This window comes from Malania oleifera, chromosome 11, assembly GCF_029873635.1.
Source record: "Malania oleifera isolate guangnan ecotype guangnan chromosome 11, ASM2987363v1, whole genome shotgun sequence".
Taxonomy (NCBI): domain Eukaryota; kingdom Viridiplantae; phylum Streptophyta; class Magnoliopsida; order Santalales; family Ximeniaceae; genus Malania; species Malania oleifera.
In genome coordinates, this window is record NC_080427.1 from 46,906,112 (window position 1) to 46,929,150 (window position 23,039).

The 23,039-nt window shown below is 35.1% G+C and overlaps 2 protein-coding genes across 7 annotated transcripts; one reads left to right on the forward strand and one right to left on the reverse strand.

Moving 5' to 3' along the window:
• Positions 1–12,991: 12,991 nt before the first annotated feature.
• LOC131168315 (squamosa promoter-binding-like protein 16) lies at positions 12,992–17,469 on the forward strand. Of its 5 annotated transcripts, none has more exons than XM_058127648.1 (5): positions 13,205–13,311; positions 13,501–13,534; positions 14,029–14,573; positions 16,437–16,573; positions 16,727–17,469. In XM_058127648.1, exons 3-5 carry the CDS (start codon positions 14,164–14,166, stop codon positions 17,269–17,271), a joined length of 1,092 nt encoding a protein of 363 aa, XP_057983631.1. In that variant the 5' UTR covers positions 13,205–13,311; positions 13,501–13,534; positions 14,029–14,163; the 3' UTR covers positions 17,272–17,469. The 5 variants fall into 5 exon arrangements, with proteins under 5 accessions (XP_057983634.1, XP_057983630.1, XP_057983631.1 ...); XM_058127649.1 differs by having other exon boundaries at positions 13,208–13,311; positions 13,489–13,534; XM_058127651.1 differs by lacking the exons at positions 13,205–13,311; positions 13,501–13,534 and adding an exon at positions 12,992–13,018.
• A 448-nt stretch (positions 17,470–17,917) lies between these two features.
• On the reverse strand, positions 17,918–22,658 carry LOC131168317 (uncharacterized). Of its 2 annotated transcripts, XM_058127652.1 has the most exons (5): positions 22,274–22,593; positions 21,932–22,044; positions 21,175–21,229; positions 20,126–20,344; positions 17,918–18,237 (listed from the first exon to the last, which is right to left on the reverse strand). In XM_058127652.1, the coding sequence occupies exons 4-5, from the start codon at positions 20,275–20,277 to the stop codon at positions 18,174–18,176; spliced, it is 216 nt and encodes a 71-aa protein (XP_057983635.1). In that variant the 5' UTR covers positions 20,278–20,344; positions 21,175–21,229; positions 21,932–22,044; positions 22,274–22,593; the 3' UTR covers positions 17,918–18,173. The 2 variants fall into 2 exon arrangements, with proteins under 2 accessions (XP_057983635.1, XP_057983636.1); XM_058127653.1 differs by lacking the exon at positions 21,175–21,229 and having other exon boundaries at positions 22,274–22,658.
• Between the last annotated feature and the right edge of the window lie 381 nt (positions 22,659–23,039).

Below are 23,039 nucleotides of genomic sequence, written 5' to 3' on the forward strand. Positions count from 1 at the left end.
CAATTAAATTATATAAACTAAAATAACACACACTCACAAACACACACACACACACACACACACACACTCACACACACTGTCACACACACACATGCACGCATGCACATGCACTCAGACACGCACAAACGCACAGATGCGTACACACACATCCATTTGCAAAAAAAGAAGAAGAGGAAAGTAGAAGAACCTGGGAGCAGGGAAGCTTGGCAGCGGCGGTGGCAAGAGGAGGAAATAACGACGAGGGGTAGCTAGAGACAACGCACGCAAGGAGAAAGAGGAGGGAGGTCGAGGAGGAAGAAGTAATTTGGGGAAATTTTGGGGGAAATCCGCGTGGGTTAGGGATTTAACATGTTAGAGTATTAGTGATGGTTTTAATAAAGAAAATAATATTAGTCACGGTTTTTTGGAACCGTTACTAATAATAGACTATTAGATATAGTTTTTGAAAATCGTTACTAATAATAGACTATTAGTGACAGTTTTTTGACAACCGTCACTAATATTATTGACAGTTAAAAGAATGCATTATTAGTGTAGGTTCTACAAACTGTTACTAATACAAGACTATTAGTGACAATTTTTTTAAACCGTTACTAATAATAGACTATTAGTGAGGGTTTCCAAGAACCGTCACTAATATTGTTGACCTTTTTCCAAGTCAACAAATGCACTGGCTAGGTGTGTCACAACATTATTTCTATCTTGTTTTGCTTCCTATACAATATCAGTAACCGCATTTGAAGCACACTGCCCAAGTAATTAGAAAAACCTTCATTAATTAATATAGTCTTGACCTTTCTCCCCATCAACAAATGCATTATTAGTGACGGTTTTTAGCAACTATTTTTATCTAGTCACTACTTTGAAGATAGTCTCTGACTGGCCGGCCCTTTCGAATATTGTAATCATCTTCACGAGTAACCCACCCATGCATTGATATTTGAACAAAGCACGTTGTTTATTTTTCGTCCATTCCATTCCTTTTTACTGTACATGATGAACAACTTCAAAAGATAGATCTCTTAAACTCTATTGCATTAAAAAAAAAAACTAGTCTAGTCATTGTAGAACTTCACCGCCATATGCAGCTCCCCTGGTCTGTACACAGTCATTCCAAAAGGTATGAACTTCATCAAGAGGTTTAAATTTAGAGAATATTTTCAACCAATTATATTTACTATCAATGATAGCTCTTCCATCTTTTTCATCCACTATGTTAAGAATAATCTCAGTCCATGGCCAGACATATAGATCATTCTGCTCTATAGTTTGAGAGATGGGTGCTGGTTCAACAAGGTGAGGTGTATGGCCCGTAATTAAATAAAGCAATTTAATTAACAACACATGCACCAAAAAGCAATAAAGTAAGAGTGAGACATAGAAATGTTATCGACGTTCAGCCAATTGTCTACGTTCCCGCCTTGGCTAACAAGTACAAGGATTACCGCTATAATTGCTCATTTAAACGGGTGGAGCGGCACCTAACAAACCAGGTCAATTAACACAGGGCTAACCTTAACCTTTACAACCAATCCTTACTGAGCTGGATTACCGCCCCTTCAGGCCACGCTTGGAAACACTCAAATTTTACAATCAAAGAATGTTAGTACAGTGATTATGCTTTCAAGTAAAGCAGATATGTACCCAGTTAAGCTCAATCACATACACCACCAAATGATTTAATATGTAAGCTCAATGTGGTTTAATATATCAACTCTTAAATATATTTTCTATCAATGTAATCAGTGCGTGAGAGTGCAATCAGTATAATCTTTGTATCACAAGATATTCAATCAACGTGCTCAAACAAAGATGTCAACCCAATCTCAAATATTTCAATCTGCAGAATATCTCAATCGTGTAAGTATCAAATAATGTATATGCTTGGTTTGCAAGAGATATTTAATCTTTGTATTCAGCAAATGATATGTAAGTCAATGAATATTGCAACAAAGATTCTTATCACATAAACAAATATTTTTTCAAAGGTATGTCAAGATAGATCACACAAGATATTTGAAAATGTTTTGAAAATATTTTGCAATCCAAAAACAAATACAAACTTCCCAAGATATTGCAATGAATATGCAATACTCAGAAGTTTAATACAAGTCTTCTTAGGAGAGACTTATCAACAAAGTCCCCTAAGAACACTTAGGTTTGACTCTCAAGAAAATTGTATCAAACAAACAAATCAAAGAGAGCAAACCTTTCAAACAATCACTCAAATTAAACTTATGAAGAGTTTTTGCAATAAGAGAAGGCAAGAGTGAGTGAATGGAGTTTAGAAATGAGTAGTAGGAATTTTGAGCTTAAGACAGAATTTTTAATCAAATTGGCTAATTGAGTTACTAATCATTCCAAATGAAGGGGTATATATAGACTTCTCCTTAATTATAACCGTTAGGGACATGGTTGGAATAATTAGAAAAGATTAAATATTATTTAATTATTTTAAACCTATTTAACCGAGTTAACCACGGTAAAAAAAAATAGGTCCAACCCAAGAGCACCGGTCGACCAGGTCAAGTTCGGTCGACCCAAATTCTTGGGGTTCGATTGACCGGGTAAAAAATGACTGCCCGTTTGATCGATCGGACATGTATGTCCGAGGGTGATTTTTCAATATTTGCGAGGTTTGGTCGACCAGGGTCAATTTGAACTAAACTAGTCGGTCAACCAGATCGTTGGGTTCCCACATGTGGGAACTCGGTCGACGAGGTTGGTGCAATACAAAAAGTTCTCGGTCGACCAGGAAGCCAATTAAGTTAACTTCAAGGAGGTTCGGTCGACTAGGGTCAAATGAACTAACATAGTTCGGTCGACCGGGCCGTGGTCAACTAGTTGACCTGAACCAGGTTCGGTCGATTGGAGGCAAAATGAACATGAGGTGCCAGTCGACCAAAGGTGCATATTTTGTACATTTCGGTCCTGTTTCATCCAAGAATCACCCTATTCAAAAGTTTAACACATACAAGTGAGTAAGTGAGTGTCCTAAGGTCTTCTCTAAGTCCTATTTTAGTTATGTTTCGGTTTGAACTTACGTATTAGATCATGCACGTGATGTGTGTGTGATTATTACAAACTAAAGACCCTAATTATTATTACAGACCCTTTTGCATAAATAAGATACATTACAATACATAAAAATTGGGTCTTCAATCTTCGATCCTCTATATGTGCATTATGATCTGTAAATTTTAAGTTCCTACACATAACCTCAACCACCCATTAGATATAATGAATATTTGTCATTATCAAAACCAGGCGTGACCTATAAGGTCAACATCCTGAAAAAGTCAGAGGGTGCATATGTGTGAACCTCTCGATGGTACACCTCGCAGTAGTAGGAGAATGTTCACGTCTCCTAACACTCCTCCTGATCTCCCGCATAACCTACCTCACCAACCCTCGAGGCACAGAAGGAGACTCATCGCTCGCAGTCCCCTCAGAGCCACTATCCAAGTTGTTATCCTTGGGCTCCATTCTGAAAATAGAATAGGAATCGGTTAGAATTTCTATATCATACACAGTTAACACAATCATTAAAACTAATCATGTCAACTATTAGTCTCACAGGTCCATGTCTTCCTATCACACTGACACGAAACCATCAATGGTTTGCCGTGGTTTTACTGAAATCGTCATTCTAAGAAAAATGCAGAACACCGCCAACGAGTCCCTGTCTAGCAACAAAACAACCCTCGACCTATTCTACCCATTCACGACATCCTATGCTCTGGTATGTACACACATTAACGCCTAATCAAGTCTACAAGACCTAACAACCTGGTTATCTCTGATACCACGTTGTCACGCTCTGAACCTGGCAATGGGACCCAGGGTGTTATGTAGTAACCTAACATGACCTTGTATCATACAAAACACACATGATACTATAATGAACAAGGGTCCGACCCCATGGGGTTTCCATACACACTATACACATTCACATACATGACATATACACAGCGAAAAAGTTCATTCCATACATACATCGTACTATACTAGAGTCTATACAAATAGAGTCTAAACTCCATATTACAAAACATAACCCAAGGTGCTAGCAATACCCAAAACGACGACCTTGTTACAGTCCAAGTACTTACACAAGTACTCTACGCACTAAACCGACCACCACACTCCCAACACTAGGATGCTAGTTCCGGTTACTCGAAGGACCTGAAAACATGTACGTACAATAGGGGTGAGACACATCTCAGTAAGGCACATTCAGTTTATATCGGTGTGTAACATATGAGTGTTATCATGACATAAGCATACACAATTCAATTCCAGTATTTCCACAATATAGTTTCAGTATAGTTCTCAACACACATATAATCAATCAACCTAATGTCGTCGCACTCTTTGGCACAAAGTTGTCCCGCATTACACGGCATCCCTAACACATGGCTTAGCCTAAGGCTCTCATGGCATCGTACTGGTACATATGGTGGATCCACACCCTTTGGTGATCAACCGATAAGAGGTGATATTTCACGCCCTTGGATATAAAGTTGGACAATCTTGCCACTGGCAGGTGGTATTTCACACCCTCAGATATAGAACTGGGCACTCTTGCACAACCTGGAACAATTCAGAACACATGTTCCTATATCTCATTTCAGCATATCACAACTCAATCCATATTCATATAACAGTTCATTCCACACTTATTTGGTAATCACAAAACCATGATTTTCAGAATACATTTTAAAACAAGTCAAGACACGGCCATCTCCATAACACAATATACTCAACAATATATCCACGGTTTTCAAATGAAACTAGAGATGCAATCCGATGCCCCCTTTTTCCCAAAACTGTAATGTGAAAACCCCGTAATTTTTACCTGTTAGATTTTTCCAAATAACTAGCCAAAACATACACAAGATCGTGAACCACAATTCTACTAAATCTGATTTAAAAAATAACCGATATAAACAGAATCCCCTTACCTTTCCCCAAAAATCCAACGTGAACTCTACGGCTCCTAAACAACGAACCGAGTTCCCAAAACCTATAAATCATAGTACGATAATTACTTACAATCTTACTCTCTATAAATCTACCAAAATGGAAATAAAAATCGAGCCTTGCCTCGATTTTTGGGTCAAAACTCGAAGACCTCAAAACGAAGATCTGTTCCACAGAACACGTAGAGATTCCTTCCCTAATCCTCGCAGTAACGTCGGATCGTCAATTCTAACAATGAACGGCGAAGAAATCAAAAGAGAGAGAGTGGAGCTTCAAGTTTTAGAGAGAGAGAGAGAGAGATAATTTTGATGACTTAGCCAAGAAGCAAAGGAAATGGATATTTATAGAGCCTTTGACCCGGCCAATCTCGTCGACAAGGCGGCGTCTTCATTGACAAGCCAGCAAAGGAAATTCATCGACGTCACGGTGGCCTTGTCGACAAGCCTAAGATTTCAAGATTTTCCAAAATCTCTCGACTTCTCCTCGTCGACGAACCTCTGTATTTTATCGCCGAACAAAAGAAGGGCCTTCGTCGAAAAAAACACTAGCTTCGTTGACAAAGCCTATTCAAATTACTATTTTACCCTTTTCTTATTTATTTATTCCATATCTCATGGGTCGGGTTCTTACAATGCTTTTGAGATATTATTCGAAAGTTGATGATTTATGTTTTTCATCTCAGAAATATAAGGTTCCAAATAATTTAGCCAATTTCACCCTTAACCTTTACTTTGAACATTTCATGGAAATGATATGGATTTAAGTGGAGACTAGTACCTTAATCCTTTTCAGTTCAAAGTTAGCATGTTATAGCCAATATTTTCATTTATAACTAATCATGTTATATGCGTTAACTGATTGGATTGGATGTATCACTTGAATTTTCATATTGGCTTGACTCTCTAATGTTCTTAGTATAACAACAGTGTATACTAGGATTTGACATTTAAGCACAAACCACTTCCCAAGCATTATGCAGGTTCATTTTGTCATTACAACCCGCTTTTCATTTATAGATGGTTGACTCTACTAAGTTATCAATCCTAAGGTCTAAGGAGGAATCTTTGGGATTTGTTTTAGTACCCATTTTTCTTTGAGCCTTGATGGGTTAGAACCTGGTGGTTCTTTGACTCTCCAGACTTGTTTGGGTTTCACACCTTTCTTTTTAAATGAGCCATCAAATCTGATGTGGCCCTTCATTTTGAACAAGAAGCATGTGGTGTGAACATATGGGCTAGAGGAGGTATTAGCATATTATTTGGAGGCTTTAACAAAGCACCCTGTGTAGAGGTTCTTTCTTTTCTTGTTTTCAATGTCATTAAATCCAATGCCCTCCTTATCTAAGGTCATCTTTTATGAACCTAATAGCTTATCAAAGTTTTCTTTGCCTCTAGTAAAAGTAAAGATGATCTTAGTTTGGTCTTCTATTTTACTTTCTAGGCCTAGTATTTCTAAATCTTTGATATCTTTGCAATTTGCTTGTTATCTTACAAGCTCTTTAGCCATTTTGTTAATTTTGCTTTCAAGTTCAAAAATATGAAGATCCTTCTCATTTTCAATAAAAATTTGGGATCTTAAGTCTTCTAGTTCTTTTTCCACCTTTTCATTCTTGTTTTCTAATCTCCTAGTTTCTAAGTCCATTTCCTTTTCTAAGGTAGAATAAGATTCTCTTAAATCTTCTAATTATTTTACCAAATTTTTATTCTCATTTTTCAAAATTGTTTTCCTTTTAGACATCTTAACTAGAATCTTATGAGCATTAATAAATTCCTTTCGAAGTTCCTCATAAGATGGCATGCTATCATTAATAGATTCATTACATGATTCACCACTAGATTTACTACAAGATTCATCACAAGAATTATCACAGGAATTATTACATGAATCATTAAACGAGGTAGAAGGAGAAGCATATACCTCTTCAACCTCTTCATCGATTAAAGCAATTAGGCAATGATTTTCTTCCTCTTGATCATTTAAGCTCGAATCATTTGGAGTGGTGGTTTCCTTCTCCTTGACCTCTCCATACTTCTTATCGAATTCTTCCCATATTTCCTTTGCATTTTGACATGCCATGATTTCACGAAAAACATGAGTATCTAAAGCACAAAATAGAATATTCATGGCACCTAAATTTATTTGCACTAAATCCATGTCATTCTCATTCAACTCATTTTCTAACTTAGGAATTTTAATATTATTAACAGTTTTTACAGGCACAAAATTCCCTTGTACAATTACTCCCCAATTCCTCCAATCCATTGTTTTGATAAAAGTAGTCATTCTTAGTTTCCAATTGGTGAAATTCTCACCACAAAACATTGGAGGCCTTGTAGAGATTTGACCCTCAGAAAACGGGGATACACCAATATGAGTCATGTGATCTTTAACAAAAATGTTTAAACTTTTTGTAACAAGACTCTGATACCAATTGTGAGGAATGGAGTAATCCCAATAGGGGGGTAAATTAGAATTTTAAAAAACTTTTGCACATTATTTTACTAATTCACCGACAATAAAATCCCAATCAAAATTAAAGTGTGTATGTAAAATAATCACAAGATTGAATTTAAAACACATACAATAATCACAATAAAATAAATGTAAACATACACTTATGAAAAATATGAATGAGATAAGGGAAAGAGAGAAATAAACACATCAATTTTTACGAGGTTCGGCTATCCCCGCCTACGTCATCGCCTTGAGCAAACCACCCAAGGATTTCCACTATACCACTCCTTTAACTGGGCGAAGCAACCACTTACAACACTCCTTATAAGCAGAGTCACCTCTTCGAGCAATATCCCCTCACTCGGTCCACTCCTTATAGGCGGAGCCACCTCTCCAAGTGATATCCCCCCACTTGGCCATGGTTAACAACTCGACCCGCAAATACAAATGACTGAAAAATAATTTTTGCATACAAGAAAATGCTTCTTCATAAGTTGATTTGTACAATGAAAAATATATCAATATGCACTTTCAAATGATTTTAAATATGAAACTCAGTAGTATAGGGATTCTTCTCATAAATATTTTGCAAGAAAAATGAGTAAATGATCTTTGAGAAGGTATGTAAAATAAAAGCTTCAAAGAATCAAACCCAATAAACAATTTCTCCAAAACTATTTTTCAAGACAAGAGTAGGAGAAATTAGGATTTTGATCTCAAAAGGATTTTTGCAAAAGAATGAGAAATATGAAATTGATTTCTTCAAGATTGACTTTTGAAATATCAAGAACACAAAGCTCCTCAAGCTAGATATATGAGTTGAATATATGCTCAAAGCTTTCTTGAATAACCCAAAGATTTTCTCCAAAAAGAATTTTCAAAATGAAAGTAGGAGAAGTAAGAATTTGATGAGCAAAAAGAGTTTGAAATATGAATAAGAATCAAAATATATTCAAATAAGCTTCCCAAATGATTTTCTAACATTCCCCAAGTGTTTAGTCTTAGTATATATAGAAAAAACCAAGTTTTGATAGTCGTTACATAATAGTTGAGGCTTTAAAATAATAGTTTATTTTGAAAACTAGCCGTTTTCCGGCCATTGGGGCACTTTCCCGAGAGGTCCGGTCGACTGGGGCGAAGATCCGATCGACTGTATCTTCAAATCTATGAGTTTCAGTCAACTAACCAATGATACAATCGATTGGATTTGGGTTTTCTACACGGACACCTTTCATTGTTTTAAACATAACTTTTTATATACAACTTCAAATTGGACATTATTTTGGGCATTACTTTTTCAAAAAAACTCCAAATGGGATTTTCTTGGTATCAAAAGAAAGGTAAGAGAAAATCCCACAACTTTCATGTTGAATAGTTTTTAAGATGAGAACCGATTGATCAGAAAAGTGTTCATCAATGAGATGAAAGAAACATAAGAGGGATTTTGAAAAACTTGTTTTCGAGTTTTTCATTTCAAAAATGATTTTTACACTTGAAATAATTTTTGCACATTTGTAAAATGATTTTCCATGAAATATATAGTGCCTAGGGTCCAACTAAGGTCATGGTTGAGAGCTTCACATCAAATCAAATGATAATGCATGCACAATTAAAACCTATAAACATTACAATTGAAAACTGCAGGTCTTCAAGCTTTACTCTTCGGTTTTCCATGGAACATGCCAAATGAAGTGCTCGAATAAGTGCTTCATGGCTTCCATTTTATGTCAGTCATCTATGCTTTCTGAAACTTAAACATGTTCATTCACTCAACGCACAAATGAGATATTGTGATTTGTCATTATCAAAATGAGATGTGACTCAAAAAATCAACATAACCCAACATACATAAAGAGCCATATGTATACCTCACCATATTATTCCTCGATGGTCATTTTTTTTATATGTATAGAGGAAGCAAACAATAACAATATTGTTCCTAATCATTTCAATGAATTTATTCTAAATATAATGACAATTATACGATTGCTAAGAAGAGATTAATTAATTTATGGCTGTATCCTTGTCACCACAAAAAGGAAAAAGAAGAAAAGAAAAAAACCTACAAGGCCTATATTTACAAGGGGGCATCCTATTTTAGCAATATTGTGTCTATGAAAAGCATATTTAAGGCGGCCTAGTTAGGGGCATGTGGTTCTTAGATAGCATGATAGGCATTCTTTGTAAGGGGGATATAATGAATACCACATTTTCAATGTGTTAAATTCTGAAAAATAAAAATTATAGTGATTATTTAATTTCTATTATTTTGATAAAGTAGTCATTACTTATTTGGTATGTTGAAATGAAATACATCAGGAGGAGTGGAATGAAATAAACAAAAATTATATAACGAATATGTAGAAGTATAAAATCCACTTTTCTTTTATTCTATTTTATTCTTGCATACCAAACATATCCTTATGAGATTATCAAATAAAGTGTTGTGACGAGGAAATGTTTGGTACGTTGAAATGATATGCATTGGAGGAGTTGAATGAAATAAAAAAATTTATATATCTAATATGTAAAAGTATAAAACTCACTTTTCTTTTATTCCATTTTATTCTTGAATACCAAACACATCCTTATAGATTATCAAATCAAGTGCTCATTTAGAGTTGTATAGCAAAATTTATAGGCTCTAAAAGAATAATTATAAAGAACAAGTGAAATTGATTGTGTGGTGACTTAGAGCTCTAAATTAAAATATTCCATTTAATAAGAGGGAATAGGAAGGAAAGCAATGTATCAAGAAAATTAAATATAATATATTTTTTTTGATAGGGTAATAGAATATTTGTTCGAAAGTCAAGTCCTCCAAAAGAGAGAATAATTGATGAAAGTTTTGTCTAAATTGAGTAATAATCATTTTCTTTCTTTTTATTTTTGTTCATTTAACTAAAAAAATAAGAGGAAAAGTAAAGCTCGTTTAAAATTTCTTTCACTTACTTTTTACCTTCTTTGTTGTTTTCTCCAACTCTTTTCTCCCCTCAATATACCCAATACAAAATTAAAGAATGATTAACCTAAAAACTTAATTTTCCCTTAGGTCAAGGTCATTAGGCTTGAAAGTGTGGACAAAATAAAAATTTGTGTGCTATTTCATCTTATGTTGAAATTTAATTAAAGAGTACATACGACAAAGATTCGATTTCAATCAATAAAGCTCAAATACTTCGTGAAATAACCATTCAACCGAAAAAGCTCAGGTCATTAAGTGAAGGTAACGCATGACATTATTGAAGATTAATCTTTAACTATTCATTTTTCTAATAAAGAATTGACCTACTTGCACATTTTTAGCCGATTACACATAATCCATTGAAAGATTGCCTTGTCGAGTATATAATTAATCAAGTCAAGATGTTATCATTTTAAATTTCATAAGTGTGAGCAATGACATCTACTCGAATGTAGGAAACTACGATCAATAAATTGCATCACTTTTGATCGTACTTTGGATCGCAATAAATGAAATACGTTTCATATATTTTAAAAAGTATTAGCTTGTTACCATTTAGAAACAAATTGCCTCCTAAAGTTTAAAAAAAGTATATTAAAAAGTCAAGCTTAAATGCCTAATTAAAAGAAAATACTTTCAAAAGTCAAAAACAAACAATATTCTCAAGACATTACTTTGAATAATTCAAAACTAATAAGATGAAAAAACAAGAACTATGGTTTCCATACTCCTAGCTAAAATTAGTGGTAAGTCGATCGGTGAATATTTAAAAGGCGGTGTGATAATAATTCAAGTTATGGAGTTATATTTTTTTTAAAAAAAAAACAGTTTAAATGAGTGAAATGGTGCTTTTCAATAAATTAAATTTGATATAATTATAACAGTTTACTGTGAAACTCTATTTATATATGCTTTATGTTCACATTTTTCTTATGCATTAAGTAAATATCGGCTAGAAATGGTGAAATTTGAACCCTATGTAAATATGGAATAAGATGATCCTATCGAGTTCATAAGTCTTTTGTAATTCAACAATTATGTTATCAATAATCTAAAGAAAATTGAAGGGGTCATATGATATCATTATAAAAGTTCATAAAAATAAAAAAACTAGAAAAGAAAATTAAAAATTAGATACATAAATTAAAACTTAAAAACTAGCAACATGTTTTGTTGATATTCCATAACTGAAAAATAAAATATAAAAATTTAATTAATAACACATGTTCATTTATGTCCTTGAACCAAATAATATTTAAAAATATATTATAAAGACAATAACAATGTAAAAAAACACAATTAGAAAATATTATTAAAAATAATAGAAATTGTTTTAAATTATTTTAATCAATTATTAATTTTTTTTATTATTTCATGAACACCCTCTAGGGTTTCAAATGAATGAAGTGATTTGGGTAAATATTTGGATAACTTAGTGTGTGGGCCCCCAGTAACCATTCAAGATACCTATGGACTGTGGGAGTAAAGTGGGCCTTGGCCCGAAACAAGGGTTAAAGTGTGCCTAATTCTTTGGGCTGGACTAGGTAACTTGAAATTTCATGCCTGGCCCACCTAAGTTAGGCCCAACCCATCAGACCCTTTTCTTCTTTGAAAACATCCGTCATGATGCATGGTTGTTTGGATGTCTTTTCCTTGGTAGAAGGGAATATAACAAAATTGAAACAAAAATAAAAAGAGAGAAAGAAAGAAAGAAAGAAAGAAAGGAATATAGTAAATTATTACTTTGAAGATAGAAAAAGAAGTGTGTTCCTTCAAATACCAAACCTTCTTTAACAAAAAAAAAATGAAAATTTTTCGAGAATAGAGTAAGTATTTTCCTCTAACGAAACCAGAGAATTATTTTAACAATATCGTCTCGTATAATTGACATGAAATGATAATTTAAATGGATCTTTTTTTATTTTTTATTTTCAAATAATGCAGACAGCCTTGCAAAATAGTGACGTTAGAACAGTAACATAACCACTTGTTTTCTATAATATAATATATACATTTTTCTTTGCTCGACAAAAGAATTTATGCACATGGATGAAACTGTACATTGAATAAATTTTGGCATTACAATGTAATACATGGACAACACAGATTCACAATCATAACTGTGCAAAGTTTACCAAAAGTAATAGTATAAATAACTCGTCCCTATTAGTCAAAAAGTTGCAATGGCCGAATATAAAAAAAAAAAAAAGGAACAATTTTTTTCTCCTTTGACAAGTTCTAATGCTAGTAAAATACACGAATGGTCCAAATTCACGCAATCGTATAATTACAACGAGGCAAAAGTCAGCTTATCGAAATAAAATAACATATTTTAGTGGTTGGAAAATTGCAATGCAAAAAATTATATATAAATTAAGCAACTTCCTAACCCTTTTGACATGTAAAATAATGTTCATAAAAACACATATAATGAATTAATAACACAAGTGGGGAGCTCTGTATCATCATTTACAGGATTTATTTTTTATTTATGCATTTTTTTTTTTATATTGAAAAACATTTATAGGATACATGGTAACATAGAGATATTCCAAAACCCATGTGGAGAGCTGCCATGAAATGTGAAACATGCTGCCGACTTGGCTGTAACCTTGCCTGGTTTCTTTCCAATCTTACTTTTTTTTTTTTTCTGTACTTTTTTTAGCACCCATCATTGTTGAGAAAATGTTGAAAGCAACTACACCCTGTCCCTTTCGTTACCACTTTTTTATTATTTAAAAATAATTTCGTAGAGTTCATCAAATCCAAGGTTCCTACAAAACCCTAAAAAAAAAATTGAGGCATGCAGAAGAACAGCAGAAGTGAGAACAAATCTCACTCTCATGTCTCAAAATGGGCCTGTGTTGCAGTTTATTTATTCAGCTTTCCTCTCCCTTTGTTTCTTCAACTTGGTACATTATCCTCTTTCTCCTCTCTCTCTCTCTCTCTCTCTCTCTCTCTCTCTCTCTCCCTCCCTCTGTGATGCTCAAACCAATAATTACAGTAAAAGTTCACAATGGCATTTTATTTCTTTCTTCTTTTGCTTTTTTCTTAGTCCTCTTCCCCACTTTATTGAGTAATAGCTATAGAATCTGTGTCAGGGAATGAATGGCTGGAAAAGTCCAAACCATGTCTGTGAGTACTCTTGCTGCTCAATGTAGTTAATGCTTTCTTCTTGTTATTTTTATTTTCCCAACTTCTCACTGTCTTTCAATTTTTTCCCATTTTCTTGGAAGTTCTGCTGCAATTTTTTCTGTGGTGTTGTCACTCTATGAGCTTGTGTAACTGCTCTCTTTATGCCCTTTTTTTTGGACTAATAAAATAATACTTCTGAGATTCTCTTTATAAACTGTGTCTCATATATTCATTCCTCTGATTACACAAAAGACGGAAAAAATTGGATCTCTGTGTTCACTTTTATGTATTGTTTAAGCTAAACTTCGGTTTGAACTTACCAAGCTGGAAATTTTGTGAACTGGATTTTGGATCTTTTGGCTTCCTTAACTTATTTCTCTAAATTTCCATATGCATTTCAAAATTTTATGGTCCCTCAAATTGCAATGAACTGGGTTTTGATCTGTGGTCTCTGTAAAATCCATTTTATCTGAACTTTGATTCCTTTCTTTCAGGTAGATATGTAGATCTGTGAAGTTTTGTAGGAAGATATAGTGGGGGTAAGTAGTAGAAGAGCTTTGCTGGCTTGGGATGATAAAGAGAGGAGTGAGGGAGAGAGAAGAGACTGTAGAAGTGAAGGGGGAAGTGCTATGGATTGGAACTTGAGGGCATCTCCTTGGGATTTAACTGAACTGGAGCAACGAGACAATGCCCATCTTGCTGCTCTGGTTGGGTCCAGTAGTTTAGGAGGGCAAAGCAGTGAAGGAGATTTTTCGGTAGATTTGAAACTCGGAAGACTGGATGATTTGAGAGACGGGTTTGCAGCCAAATTGAACACTTCAGGGACCTCAACTGTGGTCCCATCATCTTCAGGGTCATCGAAAAGGCCCCGGGCATTAAATGGAACTCAAAATGTTTCATGCTTGGTTGATGGCTGCACATCAGACCTCAGTAACTGCAGGGAGTATCATCGGCGCCATCGGGTCTGTGAACGTCACTCGAAGACCCCAGTAGTGCTCATTGGTGGTGAAGAGCGCCGGTTCTGCCAGCAGTGTAGCAGGTATGAACTTGGTATGCATTTATTGAGCAAAAAAAAAAAAATTTGTTTGAATTCTATTGTTTTCCGATTGAGCAACATTTGCTTCTGTTAATGTGGCTCGAATATTAATTTTTGTGCTGTTTTTCCCCCCTACTCATCTTAATTGTTGTACTTGGACCACTTTGCCATTAGATTTCCAAGTGTTCGAATAATTGTATAGCATTTTTGTGGCATGAGCATGAACTGAAATAATGTTGGTCCCTTTTGCTTCTGCTATAATTGGTATAGAATTACTTTGAGGAGACATTGAAAAGGTGCATGTTGCATCATTATCTGTTTGATTCTTATGATAAAAACCTTGGAGAAATTGGCCAAAAGGGGGTGAATTGCTTGATGTAGAATTTTGGCAGTATTTGAACAAGGTAAAGGTGCTATGAAATTGTGCATCCGGTACTCCAGTGCGACGCCGACAGCTGTTACTGCATGGCCATGCCTTTAGTCTAATTGCATTACTGTTTGAAAGTTACAAGTTCGATTTGTTAGGCTCAATGTCTGCCAATTGGATCTTTCAGTAAAATGTGGGTCGTACACAGAAAAATACAAAGATTAAGTTCTCCAATCCCATCTCATCACTTTAAGCTTAATATCTGTGAGTTCACAGGAATAAGATATCCCATCTGTAGGGTCATGATATTGATAGGATCTGAACTACAACAAACCCATCTCATTCTTATGAATTCGTTTTTAGACTGGCTGAGGTGAAATCATTGAATGATCACAACTTAGCAGTGTGCAACAAAACTTTATTTAGTCATTTTTGTCTTTGGTTTTATAACTATTATCCGGTTGGTCAGTGATTCTGAACATTGGATTTGGATAATTGTGAAAACCCACATGCTCGGAGTCCATTTTGTGCTTCTAAGTAATTTATGTTTGTATTAAAAAAGGATGCTGCAGATCTAATAGTGGTTCTTTGGGAGTTTCAGCAGCTGGGTCTTCAATATTGTGTCCGCAGCAAACTCAGAACATCTGGAACTAGACAATGTTTGTGGGAAACCTAAGTGGATGTGCTACCTAAAATTCCGTTTGGATCAAGGATTTTGTTTGGGAAAAGAAAGGAAACGGATTTGAGAAGGAAACTCATGTTCCATTATATTTACTTTCTGTATTAAATATGATTTAAATGAAACTGTGTTCTAATATGATTTAAAATTAAGAAAACCCAATGTTTATAGTGTGTAAAGTCAAATATTTGTTCATTGATTTAGTATATTTTTTGTTTTCTCTGTTGCTTTTTTGATACTCAAATATGAAGAAGTAGATTCCTTAGAATTTTCTTTTTCTTTCCCTTTTTTTTTTTTTTTTCCAGTTCCATGTGGGGCATAGAGGAAAAAGTGGTTAGCTTTGGAAAAACCACTGGAAGTTGAATTCCTCAGCAACTGAGATTTGCTCTACTATGAAACAAAATATTTTGTTCAATTTTTGGGAGGGGCAGCAAATATCTTGAAGTCTCTTGGAGATAACCTCAACTGAAAATGTCATTGATAATTCCAAAGATTTTGGGAAATTGTGAATTATGTGTGGCGGGATAATCCTACACAGTTTTGTACCTCCATGCAGAAGGTGGGGAATAAAAATAATCGAAGATGATTATGTTCTGCAAATTGAAAGCTCATCAGTTTGCTGAAACTCAGCGGTGCCTTTTAGCTGTAGCACCAGTTATGTAACCTCGATGCTAAAATAGAAGGAATTCATGAACTATAAATTCATATTTCATCATCTTATGCCTAATTCTTCCTGCATTAACCAAACCATCTTCTTCAGAATTGTCCTACTCTCGACAAACAAGATATTTTACACTAATTTTGGTCAATCCTTCTGTAGATTCCATTCTCTGGGAGAGTTTGATGAGGTGAAGAGAAGCTGCAGGAAACGTCTTGATGGACACAATAGGCGCCGACGAAAGCCTCAGCCAGAATCCGTATACACCAATTCTCAAAGCTTTCTGTCCAATCACCAAGGTTTGGATTCTCTTCTATGGCTGTCTGATTTGTCTACCTTCTTATTTGTACAATGGACCAAAGCCCCGGTAGCTAGGTCAAGCTTAAAGTGACTGTAGCCTGATGGCTCTTATCTGATTCAGCTTTGTTTCATGATTTCATCCTTTAACTTAGGCAACAGGTTCTTGCAACTCAGGAGTCCACATATTCATGCCACTGCAACTTCATGCAGCCCCATTTGGCCCGAGGAAGATACTTCAGTTTCTAGTCATCGCCAGCAATGGCCCGTGACCCACCGACAAAGTAATTTTCTCGATTCTTTGAACCACATCAACAATGGGGAGGACAAACACTTCCCTTTCTTGCAGGCCAGTGACCCTAGTATTGGAAATCAAGCAGCCCATGAAGTTTCTCCATCCCAGCCATTGCTAAATGCCATTATCCCATCAGAAGTTAGCCATAAAATGCCCTTTGATGGGTTACAATCAACCGACTCAAATTGTGCTCTCTCTCTTCTGTCACCTCAACATCCAACACAGACCTTGAACTGGATCAGCTCGAACCATTTGGTGCAACCCAATGTGAGCTGGGGTCTGAATTTTAGCAGCATTGATCCAGGGTTGATTATCGATGCCTGCGCCAATGGTGGTAGTTGGAATGGGATGCATCATACGAGCCCTGATGGATTCCCTCAAACCATTCCCTTTTCTTGGGGGTAAGCAGGTCATGTTTTGTGAAATGGTTTCACATTTCCTTGGGGATCTTGAATTATTTCCCTTCACCAAATTCTTCTGGTTCTTACATGATGGATGTTTTCAAAATTTTCGAAGTAATTCGCTGTTCATTGATTGCTGCATCATAACATTGTACTGTCCCCATTGGAAAAAAATATTCTCTTTACTGCGATTTAAACTGAACACGATCTTTTTCATTTGACTTTAGGGGTGGGCAAATATCCCTTTAACACAGTTTATAATGTGGGTAAATGCACATACATCGCACACATACATTTATTTGTGTTTATCGGTACCTTTGATTATGGAATATTTTGCAATATTTCTAGGTAGCAATCCTATTTACCCTATCTTATAACAAAAGGGTTCAGAATATTAACAGAGTTGCACAATGTGCTTTTTAATGAAGTGCATCACATGTTACGAAGTAGGGTTAAAAGATGTGGTCTGCGAGCATTTTCGATTTCTAAAACACACAGCTTGCTTGAATAAATTTTGAAAAACAGAATTGCAATGGAAAGTTGGATTGTTGCAATCAATCAAGGCGGATAATTGCAGGCAAAACACTTTTTATAAATAAATAAATAAAAAAAACTACGGCAATGCAAATAAAGATGCAACCCAAGAAACATACAGTTACTCTTGAAAATTTTATTCTTAAAACTATCTAATTACAACAATTTGTTTGAGCAAAATGGAAATATTACATATACTCTAATCTGCCATGATGTCGAACTAAAAGAGATCAAACAAGGAAGGCTGAAAAAAAAAAATTTTCTTTTTACCAAGTTAAACTGTTTAAAGCCAAAAAAAAAAAAGGAAAAAAGGAAAGCATGTAAATATTTAGACACGATCTGGTAAATAAAATAGAGGCCCCGGTAAGAAAACTAGTGCTTGTCCTCCTTGGGAACCTCTGGGTTCAGTTGCTTCGGTTTTGCCTTCTCTGCAGCCCTATAAGAAAATCGACCAAATGTTATTACATGGCAATTATAAAGATGGGTAGCATGAACTATGAACCAAACATTTTAACAGTTGAAAAGAGAATTTGATTAGAATGGAAGCAAGGGTAATAAACTGCTGTCAAAGTCATACTCATAATGCACATTCTTAAAGCACAATTCAATGGACTCCTTTAAATTGTCCATCTGGCTGTAAACCACCTAAGAGACTTGTCGGAAAATGCAATGATCAAAAAAAATTTGACAACGGTGTTTGGAAACATATAAGGAATATGACAAAAAATAGAACAAGTTTAAAAAAAAAAAATTGAACACTACAAAATGGGAACAGGGCTTTTTGTCAAGTTATTGAGGTGAGTAAACATCACAAGAATTCCAAGATCCGACAGATACAAATGGCATCACCACAATAAAAAACTTAGTTCCTAGCTGCAGGATTTAATCAAACAAACAAATGTAACTGCTACATATAAGAATCTCAAATAATCCAACATTAGAGAATAACAACACATAAAACAAATATTTCTGTTTCCTCGTCCTACACTGTTCTTTTAACTGAGTCATTCAAGCAAAAGCTTCCATAGAAAAAAGATAGAAAAACATGTAATGCATTTTTTTTTCAAGTAAATGCATTCAGAAAGGCACCAAGGGGTGCCATCCAAATTCTGAGTGGAGGGGAGCCAAGCAACAAACCCCAAAGGGCCCAAACACTTTTATTCACCTTAGAAAATTCCAAAAGGAGGATCTAAATAAGGATCTATATAGTCTGAAAACCAAATATACAAAGAGGCAGGAGCCAACTTTTCAGATTAGAAACATAGTGCTCTTTGCCCTCAAAAGATTTTTCATTCATATATTCTGCATCTAACAAAGAGGAACCAAAAATCATGCCTTCCACATTCTGTTGCCCACATTTCCCAAGACTGGTTGAGGTCCACAACACTTAAGGACAACCCTGAAACATCCTATGTCCCCAGACAATTATCCTGGCGTTTTCCCTTGAGATAGTGGTTTTGTAGGCAAGTGCTAAACAGTGTAATATCAAGGTAAGACTTGCCTTGACAGGAAGCACCTCACCAAAGGAAGCATACTGCCAAGCGCTAGCTTCATCAACTGATTAAACTTTAAAGAAACACTTTCCTTGCATTGGGAGCATGGATTTCAAGCTTAGGTTGGAATCATGTGAAATTTAAACAAAACCTAATACAAAATTATATTAAGTTTCATCGAATTCCACAAAAATCAATATCTAGGGATTGAACTATATGCTCCCAAAAATGTGCAGCTTTATACACCTTCCATGCCCACCCTTTCCCCTTCTCCAAATGAGAAGATCATTTATACCTCTCCCACCATGTTTTGACTACTTTGCTTACGACTGTAAGATCATCTTCCTTAAGAGATCCTTACATAGCAAAAAAATGGGTATGACCAGAAGGTTTGAACCATCAAACATAGCTTTCTTTAATCCTAATGCTAGAAACTCTTTTTGAAGAATTTTTTTTTTTTAAAGTAAATATTCGGGTAAATAATGGAAAAATACTAAAAAACAAAACAATTTACAAACCTCTGACATCAAGAACAATCATTGATTTCCGAATTTGATAGATAATCCTGTAAACGAATCTTGCACACTTAGAAGTACTACATGATTTTTCAAGTTCACATTCATATGCCCAATTTTAATAAATAGCAAATAGCCTCATATTCAGCATACTATATTTTCACCTACAAATGCAACACAGTATCCTTGCTATATTATGGCAATAAAAATAAATAAATTTGCTACTGCTACATTGAATTCGCACCCAAATTGATTTGTTTTTCTCAATTCATGTGGAGTGTGATTAAATAAGGAAAGAGACAGAAGGTGACCATACTTTGAGGCAGAGGCAGATTCTTCTTCAAGCCAGTGACGAATATGACGAACATTGCGCCTGAAAATGGCAGCTGATTGTTTGACATCACTCCTCAACAGAAGAACAACAGCGCCCACTCCAGCCACTGTGAGAATGAAATTTGTCAAAGCCATGTTGTAATGCTTTCAAAGCCCCAACTCTCTGCACGTCACAATTTGTGATCAAGGCACTCTTCTGCCACTGCACAGACAGCCATCTAGTGAGAACAATAATCAGGGGTTTTAGAGAATCCAAGATTGGGCCAGTATGCTCAGGATAACAAATGTTTTCTGGGACCCAAGCTTGGGTTTATACTTCCATCACAGAATCGAACCATGCTCATCCCTGCCCAGTGCCCAGTGGAACATGTTTAGGTGTGTTTTTGCCAAACTTTAGAGTTAGGTTCTAAAAATTGAATTAAGTTTTAAAATTTATGAATCCTGCATATAACTCAAACCGGTCTCCAAATTAAGAACTATTTCCGTCATTTGATAACTAAACTTTGAATATGTGCATTTTTTCTATTTTACCCTTTGAATTATCCAAAGCAAAACTGTTTGGTAACTATTAAAAAAAATTGCATCAATCAAAATGTTTTCTTATTTTAGCAAAAATACTGTCTCTAAAAGTAGATCAAGATCATCTTAAATTAAAAGATAAAATAGAAATTAAGTCAAAGACATGATCTATCTAGATTGTTTCATTACCTATACCAGAAAATGTAAGTTTTACTATTATATTTACATAAGCCCTCTTTATTATGACATAAACATATCATAAAAAGTCATATTAACTAAACTAGTAAAAAAACATAGTAGTTAGCATGCAGGAGAAACTGTCATATTGATATTATATTCAATCTATTGCAATTCACTTCTTAAGACAACCGGACAAGGCTATATCCATTCCTCAGATGTACCCAGGAAGCTTCAAAGTGAAATTGGAAGGCATGCAATAGAGCAACCATTTAAATATTCACACACACACACACACACAATTCGAATAAGAGCAAGAGGCCAAGCATACAGCACCTAGAAATAACCTTTCATGTCATCTCTGTCTCTCTATCTGCACATGGTGTTCCCCCTAAAACAAGTAGAAATGATCCTATTCAGGTATAGTCGATTGGAGTATAACTATGCAAGTGAGTCAAAGCCAGCTCACAGCTACTTAGGCTTGATTGATTCTGCAGCTCAATTTGGCTCGACTCTATTTGAAGTCAAATGAGTTCAAGCTATTCGAGTAGCTTGACCATTTGAGTTTGAGTTTCATAGTACTATTCAGAAGCCAAATTAAGATTTTTTTTTTATTTTAGAATTTTTCTTATATTCAAAAAGTGATATATATATATATATATATATATAATTATAGATATTTTATGCAAATATTTACTATTACTTTATAATTAAATTGAGTTTAATCAAGTTGAATTTGAATTTTAAGAACTTGTATTTCAGTCATATTCAAGTTCAACAGTTACAAGATTAACCAAGTTCCAGTTGAGTTTTGATCTTAAAATTTTCAAGTTGAGAAAGTTCGATAATTCCAGTGGCAGCTCAACTCAACTCAACTCAAATACACCCGAATGAATCTCAGTGAATGAAATGGAACCTCTTTAAGGAAAACAGGATGACAAACTTAATACAAAGTTTTCCAAGAAACCAAAAGGGGGAAAAGGCAAACGCAAATCAAAATTACAGAAATGTACAAATAAATGTCAGTATATAAAAATTACATATTTCAGTATAAAAAGGATAAACATAAGAGGAAGAGGTTGAGAAGATTTACCGGTGATCGGTGGAGGAGGGACGGAACGCCGGAGATGGTTGCAGATTATTGATGAACTACTATGAGATGGGAAAGATTAGAGCTTGAGAGGAGGAGACGTTCGTGAGGTAGACCTGCCAAAAGGAAAACAAGACAGAAGGAAAAGAATCAACACAATCAGATGCATCAATGAGCAACCAGAATAAGAACCAACAATCATTATAATTTCAAAATCACAAAGGATGCTGCAGGGCGCAGCAACAAGAACAAAGACCAACTGAGTCAGAAACTTTCTGATATCAGGAATACACAAAATTTAAATATTTTAAACATAACAAAACTCAAACGAACTAGGTACTCAACTGAGCGAGGGAATCGTGGCTCGCGGGTGGCAGTCGGCGATGGCAGTGGGAATCGTCGTCGTCGTAGCTCGTGGGATACTGGGAGTGGGAGTCTCAGACTGGGTCCTAGGATGTGGCTGCGCAGCTAAAATCGTGGCTGAGGCCTGAGTGGCTGTTGAAAGTTTGAAACAATGAAACCCTAATAGCCTATTCTGAGATTTGAGATTTGGGCATTGGGACTGGGCTGGCCGGCCTGGGAGTGGGACTGACGGAGCTGTCTGTGTGGCGCGTGGGCCATGTGGGCACTGCCGCACTGGGCTCTGGGCACTTGTCCAGTGAGCTGTGGGCAGTTAGGCTTTTATGAGTTAATTAGTAATAGGGTTTTAAGCAGATTGGCAGATATTTGCAGGATAAACTCGACCTGATCGAGACGAATATGAAAATGATATCATACTCTACTCATTTAGCAAGTGGTTGATTATAAGTCGATTAAAAGGGTAGATGTGGGTCGGATTAACAATTTTTTATCCATTTTACCAAACCTATCGTTGTGACTTGTGAGAGGTATGTCCAAAACCGTGAATTTGGATTTTCTCAAGAGTAAAAATGTTCAAAAGAGGATTCCAACTTCTCTTGCAATAAGTAATTAAGCGGCACAAAAATTAAAAATTAGAAACTAAAACCTATTTGACTAATATTTATAAAATAGTATAAATTAAAAACTTAATTTAAAAATGTTCATTTTCATCTTTTAATTAAAATATTATAAAAATATAATTAAGATAATA

Coding starts and splice junctions, on each gene's coding strand:
- LOC131168315 (XM_058127651.1), top strand. CDS start 14,164: ATGGATTGGAACTTGAGGGCATCTCCTTGGGATTTAACTGAACTGGAG. Junction 14,574..16,436: donor TTCTGCCAGCAGTGTAGCAG/GTATGAACTTGG, acceptor ATCCTTCTGTAG/ATTCCATTCTCTGGGAGAGT. Junction 16,574..16,726: donor CTTTCTGTCCAATCACCAAG/GTTTGGATTCTC, acceptor CCTTTAACTTAG/GCAACAGGTTCTTGCAACTC.
- LOC131168317 (XM_058127653.1), bottom strand. CDS start 20,277: ATGGCTTTGACAAATTTCATTCTCACAGTGGCTGGAGTGGGCGCTGTT. Junction 18,238..20,125: donor GAATCTGCCTCTGCCTCAAA/GTATGGTCACCT, acceptor ATTTTCTTATAG/GGCTGCAGAGAAGGCAAAAC.